At 35.0% G+C, this 8465-nt stretch overlaps 2 protein-coding genes across 2 annotated transcripts in view; one reads left to right on the plus strand and one right to left on the minus strand.

Annotated features, from left to right (window-relative positions):
• LOC117107150 (C2 domain-containing protein 3-like) overlaps positions 1-8465 on the plus strand; it is a 64170-nt gene that overhangs the window by 10398 nt on the left and 45307 nt on the right. The window lies entirely within an intron of this gene.
• Positions 798-6790, minus strand: LOC117107149 (TBC1 domain family member 15-like). Its single transcript, XM_033248716.1, has 7 exons — positions 6151-6790; positions 5690-5765; positions 5150-5307; positions 4450-4618; positions 2873-2940; positions 2391-2537; positions 798-937 (listed from the first exon to the last, which is right to left on the minus strand). The coding sequence occupies exons 1-7, from the start codon at positions 6386-6388 to the stop codon at positions 813-815; spliced, it is 981 nt and encodes a 326-aa protein (XP_033104607.1). The 5' UTR covers positions 6389-6790; the 3' UTR covers positions 798-812.

Genomic DNA, 8465 nt, shown 5'->3' on the forward strand with positions numbered 1-8465 from the left:
TACCAAAACAAAAACTGCCACTCTAGAATTGGACTTCTTAAGCCTGGCACTCACTGTAGGAGACGGTCATCGGCCGACGCGATTCTATAAAGAACACAACGTGTGACGATTCGCTCACACTGCTAACGATAATCTACAGATGACATCACGTCGTCTACCGCTTACATGGAGCGGAGTTAGATTTGTCGTTTGATGGTCATACAGCTGTCGCACAACGGAGTAAGTGCCCTGCGTTAGTCATCTCAGAAAATGTTCCTCCCAACCGGATCAACAAGGAATCCCTTTAGGATGAATATTATGCAATTATCTCTTGGGATAAGTTGCCAATACAATACTGATTATCATGTTTATTTATTTATTTATTTAAAAAAAATTTCCTTCCCATCCCACAGCAAGTACACTCACCCCTTACAGGATGGATGGATGCTTTATAAACCAAGTCTTTAATTGAGGCTTAGAGAGTATGAGTTGTTTTTGGTGTTGTGAGAAAAAGTCCTGCTGTGACAGGGATTGAACACAGGACTCCGGGATTAGAAGGCAAGCACCTAACCACTAAGCCATTCAACTCCACTCCATTTAAGTATTTCCTGCATCCACCCCACACAATTTTGCACTAATAATAAAACTAAGGAGCTACTAAAGTGATATATTACTGTACTGTAAATACATTGGTAGCAAGTCAGTAGATCTATATGAGGCAGGTTGTGGAAAAATGGCTAAGTAGTAGCAAAAATTGAAATTCAAGTTATTGGTATTTTGTGCGATAACTTAACCATTTCGCCACGACCTGCCTCACATTTAAATTTTAAAATTCAAAACAAGCAATAATAGTTTATTGCACAGTACCTGTGACAAAACATTAAATCCCCCACTTCCAAGGTGTCCAGATGTTTTGTTAAAGTACTATCTATCTCAGTTAATAGATCCCTTAACAATTCTGAAAAAAAAAGACAATGAAAAGTTGATATACAAAAAGTAATGTAATGCTATGATTTTATGATATGCTGATAATATATGTTCGTTCTTTAATCATATATGATCCTAGATAAAATTAATGGGGGGGGGGAGGGCAATGGCCGGCTAACCCCCCCCCCCCCTTGAATCCACCACTGTGTAATCTTATGAATATACATACTCCTATGATCCCCTTATGAATTTATGATTTGATATAAATATATGAACTTTACATCCTATTATTTATGATCCACAGAACTTACTGTATATGACACCACTGTATGATCATATATGATTATACTCTCAGATGATACCTTGATCATATATGAACTAATTATTATACTGTACTTTGATCATATATGAACATTACATGCTTTGATAATTCATGATCCACTAAACATGATGCCACTCTATGATCAAACCGTAAAACTTTGAATTGAAGCCCTAGGCTTCGTTTTTTTTGTTTTGAACTTTGGATGGGGTTCTTTCAAGATGGGTTTCTTTTTGGATTTGTGCTTCTTTTCGAGGCCACTTTTGCAAATTAAAGAGGGGGGGGGGGGCCTTCTTTTCAAAATGAATGCTATACATTTTGGAAATTACTGCTATAAAACAATAAATATGGTTACTGTAACATCAACCTGTATCATAGTGAGTACAGTACTTCCGGCATTAAATAACTATATAAACCAATCATGTTTTAAATTTATTTTGTTTCTTTGAAATTCATGTACAGTGTATGTACTGTACAATCTTGAAAAGAAGCCTTTGCTATCTTGATAAACACTCCATGGGCTTCTTTTTGAGGATAATTTGAGGAGGAAGTGGGCTTTAACTCGAGATGAGCTTCTTCTTGAGATTAAGCCTGCTGGGCTTCAATTCGAGGTTTTACGGTACATGATCATACTATCAGAAGATATTTTGATCATATATGAACTTATTATTATACTTTGATCATATATGAACTTATTAGCATACTTGATCATATATGAACTAATTATCATTTGATTATATATGAACTAATTATCATACTTTGGTCATATATGAACTAATTATCATACTCTGATCATATTATCTAATTATAATACTTTGATCATATATGAACTAATTATCATACTTTGATCATATATGAACTAATTATCATACTTTGATCATATATGGACTAATTATCATACTATGATCATACATGAAGCAATGAGCCTGTTCCTCAGATAACTACAATAACACAGAAAACACAGTAGGAGGAAACATTTTTTTAACTGAATTTCCTTGTAAAAATAACCTTGAAATAACACGCAAAACAATAGAAACCTACACAATTGTTATCATACCCAATTCAATTGCTATCTCACAAAGCTATTAATCAGAATATTGGAACTATCTCTCACTTATATAAATTTAAATTGTACAAAGATCTCTGTCAGTCATGCACAGCTTACCTAATTTTCTAGTCATTCCAGATTCTAGAAAATCGGTGTACACATTCTCTAAGTAGAAAGTAAAACACCAATACGCCTCCACTTCATCTTGGAGGATTACTAGAAACCGACTTAGAATATCATTCATTCCCTGAGCATATGTCACATCTAAAAGAAAAAAGCATAAACAATTAAAACACATTTTTTAAACAAATCTATGAACACCCAATTATTATCATTAAATGGAATGGTAGGCCTACATACTTGTCTTAAGAAAGAGGTTATTCAATTTTGGGATGCTTCCATCGGAAAAAATTAAGTTTATCGACATCCCGAAATGGATTTTCCAACATTTCTAGGAAGCATTTTAAGAGATAGACTAATTTTTAAGGTTATTATAAGTTAATTTCTCTTTAGCAAAATTATGGAAAATTTCACTTTTAGGAGACTGTGTCCCTCTCCTTAATTAAATGACAACATACCAGCACAAGACCACAACATACCTGGATGGAAAACTGCAAACGTAATGAGAATGTCACGAAGAAGTGTAAGGTTTGGATTCTTGTCACCTCTGAAGAAACAGAAAGGAAACGTTGAAACGTTAATAATGTATTAAATATAATAAATAATAATTTTATTTATTTTAATGTTCCTTTATAAAATGTATTCTAAATGAGAAAAACAATATTATGAAAAAGTAGCATCAGTTAAATATATGCCGTTTTCTAAAATTTTCATTTATTAATTCATTCAATCTTGGAAATTAAAATTTCATTTTTTCTGTGATTTTAACAATTACAACTTCGTCCATGGTTGTATTCACTTTTATAGGTTTTCACCCTAGATCAGGTTAACCACTGGTCCTTGTTCATCCCAAAATAAATAATGAAAACATATGCTATTTAATAATATGGTAATTTCATTTACAAAAATACACAATAAAACAGTTACATACTAGTAAAATATGACGTGTATACATAAAGCTCCGCGAAAAATTGAGTTACACAAAGAGTGGGTAAAATATTGAGTTACTCAAAAACTGGGTGAAAAATTCACTTACGTAAAAAGTGGGTGAAAAATTGACTTTTGTAAAGAGTGGGTGAAAAGTGGAGTTGAATAGCTTGGTGGTTAAGATGCTTGCCTTCCAATCCCAGGGTCCTGGGTTCAATTCCTGTCAGTGTTGCAGGAATTTTTCTCACGACCAAAACAACCCCACTCCCTAAATCTCATATTGAGATTTAGTTTGTGTAAAGCATCGTGTGTGTATGTATGGGCCCGTTCGAGCGAAAAAATATCCGTGCGATTCACCAGTTAATTCACCGGTACACACTTTCTAAAACCGCTCGGACACTAGTCTAATTACCTTTCCATCTGGATTATCCACGACAATTTTGACCACCAAATTGCTGGGTAGAATACCGTGTATGGAATGACCATGGAGCCGGAGGCGATGATAAATCAACCTTAATTGTTTTTCCAAAAGTTTTGCCCACAACCGAGCGCCAAATTCAATAGGTTTAACGGCCCAGGCGTGGTTGCAGCTCTCCTTCGCCTCCTCACAAATGCACGACGAAGTCTAAATTTAGTAGCATATAGCTAAGCTACGCGATTGATTTGTAGATTTACCATTATTCGGAGAAATAAACTTGAATAAACTAGCCTACGTACAGTATAAGTTATTAAGCTACATTATCGTTCCACCGTGCCGCGCTGTGTGTACGTGGGCTGGTTATACCAGCAGTAGCAAGTAAAGAAAGAATGGGTTGTTGACCATGGGATAAGTTGAAATTTTCTTCCGGAGTAGTTTCGTTACACGTATTTACCGTGAGCTAAAACTTGCTTGAACGGTCGACCACCCGCAGTGCTCAACGCGATTACCCGATGAAATAAACGGAATATGGTTGGCGTTTTTTTGCTCGAACGGGCCCTATGTCTCGTGTAAGGGATTGTCACCTGCAAGTTGGACAGTAATATATTCGCTATTGGCATTCCTTGGCACATATATTGTGTGCCTAAATAAATAATAAAAATAAAATAAAAGGTTGACTTTAGTAAAAGAGTGGGTGAAAAATTGACTTACGCAAAGAGCGGGTGCTCTCTATCGGTTCGAGGGACATCTTTGTCAATGATTCTTATATATTTCTTAATGGAAGAAGCATCATCTTCCCTTAGTGGCTGTCTATTTGCGTAGACGTCTCCCTGAAATTTCAATATTTCTTGTTGGGCTTCGTCAATTTGCAGAGCATGATCTAAAAAATATTGGTATTTATTTATAAAGTTATTTTCATAATAACAAAAGAGAAAACATTTTAATACCCCATCTTTTTGGTAAAATCACAAAAAATTTAATAGAGCAACAAAGACCATACAGTAATTAAATATCAAATAACTATAGTACCAATCAAAAATAATGATAAAACAATAATAATAATCTATACTTTTATACTGTAGCTCCTATGTTAACAACTTTGAGGCGCTACACAACAACATAATAATAAAAAAAAATAAATAAAATGAGCAGTGATCTTGAAATGGGGGTACTGATGGGGGAGCGAAGGTGAAGTGGGGGGGGGGGCGATGATCAGTTGAGGGACGCTAATTCGCAAAATAAGGTGATTTTTAACTACTTAGCCACGATTTTTTAGGGGCGATGGGGTGGGGGCGAGTACAGTAAATTTTGGAGGAGCATGCACCCCCCGCACCCCTAGATATGCCACTCGTCTCACCCACCAGATGGTATTACAGTAAAACGACAATTTCAGAACGGTAGTAAAACTTACTGGAACTTTGTGGGCCTGTTTTTAATGACTTGTAATTGTTATGCATTTCAAATTCATCCTCTGATCCAGGAGGACTCAACAACTTGAGTACTTTTTTCCATCTTTGCTTCAAAGATTGATATTTAAAATAGTACTCTAGTTTCATGGTTTCACGTTCCCTGTTTGAAAATGGAATATTCCAGTTTAGTGTACGGCAACAATAATACAAATCATAACGCATAGATATTTACATTCTCTTTGTACAACTCAAAAACTGTGTTTTTACACACAACATACTGGGTCAGTATAAATAAAGGCCTGGAAAAAAAATGTTTTTTTTCTCTGATCATGTCTCGATAAAATACCTCCATCACCAAATGTTATCTGTAAACAGATTATTTTTTTTTAATTTTTCCCCCAAAATTTGCATAGCACCACATAAATAAAATAAAGGTACAGCGTAGTGTGGACCTATTGTGTGTATTTAAGTTTGTGACAGAATAAATATTATTGAACGCATTATAAGTTAATGAATATGCACTAATGAATATTATGTAATACCTTCTAGTTGATTGGAAAGGATAGAGTCCAAAAAGAAACCGCCAGACATCGCATCTAATCTCATTTTCAACTCCACCTGTTCAAGCATAGACATCAATTAATATACTTGAAAAACAACCCTCCATCCATAAATAATTTTTGTGAAAAAAATATATTGTCCCCAGCAAGAATCACAAATAAGAAAAAATTTGTTTTTTCTACTACTAAAATGAAAATGAGCTATTTGATGACATTTTGCCTAGCATTTTTGATACATAATAATTAATATTACACATAGAAATGCTCCAACCAATGACATAACAATTTGATTTCAATTAATTTATTTACATTACAAAAACAACTTTTTTACAAATATATACACAACCATTTAAAAATTTTTAAAAAACCCCATTAAAATGAACATGAAAATTGTTTTTAAAGAAGATGTAATGAATTGTCGGAGTCGAACTCTCTACACTTACCACGAAATACTGCTTGTCGTAGTAAGTGCTCATCAACCAGCCGTCCATCTGCATCCAGGTAAGATTCAAAAGTTTCTTTGTTTAAAGGTTCCGTTCTCAGAGAGTCTTGATCATCAGTGACAGATATCTGCCATTTTTGAGGAAGAATCTGTTCAAAGGATCCATCAAAACTGCATGATCTCGACACAAAAACAAACTCCTCTTCCTCTGCCATTTTCCTTTTATTATTTCGAAACATGTGTGCTAATGTCTTTTTTGTATACTTGTATTTATATTAAAGAATCCAGACATGGGATTCTGATCTAGGGCTAGGCCCAACAGATATGCAACAAATCCTTGAGGTATAACAGTCTGCAATGTATTTTACCAGGTACGAATCGATGGATGTAGCTACTACAGGCACCGACAGTCCAACAACAAGGTTCACTGGCACTGCATGCTAGGCCTAGGTAGGCCCTAGAGGTCCTAAATAAAAGCCGGATGTTTTTGTTACACAAAGTTGGATGTAAAGCCTAATTAGTGTTAGTTCACTTACACACTATTTATTGTCATAGCAGCATGCTCAAAACATGGGAGAATGAATCACCGATGTGGATTTACAGTCCAGTTATCACATTGCGAATTTAGAGAAAAATAAACAAAACTCATCATACACATTGAGGGCGGTATAGTGATTCCGAATTACATCGTAATTTAGATCGTGTTTTACCAGCGGACTGGACTGACATTTTTTTACGGCTCATTAACATAATCGTGGCAGTTCCAGGTTCATGTTTTACTTATAGCTCAAAAAACTGGCATGGCGGAAATTTTGAAGAAGTAAACAGTGAAATGAATTCCTTAGCAATTCTTGTTCGTGATTATATGAGCTATTTTGAAAGGTCAAATAGGAACAATGAAGGGTAAAAAGACAACAACTGTTTCAAAAAAAGGAAGGAAAAGGGGTAAGGATGTATTTTTTTAGAAATTAAATCAAGGCCCGAAATTGAGAGTGGGCTAGGCAGGCGGCGTACTAATACTAGGCCTAGGCTAGGCCGGTAGCTAGGCCTAGCTAGCCTTAGTTAGTCTAGTAGGGCCTAGCCGGGGTTAGTCTAGTAGGGCAGGCCCTAGGCTAAGAGGACTGGTTTTTAGACAGGTAGTGCCTAGGCAGCCTGCATACCTAGCCTAGCTATAGGCCTGCTCCTGTTCTGATGGCCTACAATACTATCGTCGGATCTCGGTAAAAAAACTTGCAATCACATTTAATTTATGGATCAAGTCACCAAGTGCAGATTTTTTTGCAGATTTTTTTTTTGTTCTAGCCTAGATCGCATCCTCTCTGGAATGCTCTCGCTTTTTGTATACTTTATACAGTCAATAAAGTGCGCCCTCTCTAATGAACTTGGTTTTTGTACTTTGCATCTCACACACTGCGATCGATCGAGTATGCCTGAGATATGTTTGTTTAGGCCTAATTGTCAAGATCTCAGTCAGAATCATTTTTTAACGGATTTGAAATAATTCCTGTGAAATATTATATTTCAAAAGTGTCAATACTACCTAGCAACGGAAAATATCATCATGACGGCCGTTTTTATATGCTGGGAATTGGGCTGATGTAGATGTGTACTTAAGATAGATTCCGATTGATGGGCATATATTATTTTCTTAGACTGCAATTGTTAGGCTTATATTATTAGTAAGGGTACATCTGTGTGGCATACTAAATTTATATCATTATTTTAATTTTTAGCTCTCAAAGAGAATGTTCAGGCTTCCACGAGTCTTCCACCTGAGGTTGAAGGTCAGTTACGATGTTACTTGAGAGTTAGCGTGACAAAGATCGTCTGGACAATTTCAAACCATCCAGATGTTGTTCATGTACGCCTTCGATGGTGGGGTGAACTGTCAAATGGCACTGTTTACAGGTTAGTCTGTTGGTTAGCTCACTCCAATTCCATACACAAAGCACAGTGATATTGTAAGCAATGGGTTATTCTTTTACCTTTACCCTTTATATTTTTTAAAAAAGAATATTGTAAATATGTAATATTACACTAGTTATATTTCCATGAATTTTCTGTATTTTTGTAAAATTTTAAATTTTTGTACATTTAAAATTTGGTATGTTTATTAAACAATTTATATACTAATTTTTTGTAATGCTTTTATTATTTATATTACAGTACTAATATCTAGTTTTTGTGGGGGTCCCTTCTGAAACAAGCCTACCAGATTAATATGTCTATAATCCATATGTCTTATTGTCAGTGTATTGCTTTTGTGTTTTGAAATGAATTGTTTTTGTGTTTTGAATGTTAATTTATTTTTCTATT

The sequence above is a fragment of the Anneissia japonica genome, unplaced genomic scaffold, assembly GCF_011630105.1.
Source record: "Anneissia japonica isolate Jap-2015-1 unplaced genomic scaffold, ASM1163010v1 scaffold287864_len1152817_cov193, whole genome shotgun sequence".
NCBI classification, from domain to species: domain Eukaryota; kingdom Metazoa; phylum Echinodermata; class Crinoidea; order Comatulida; family Comatulidae; genus Anneissia; species Anneissia japonica.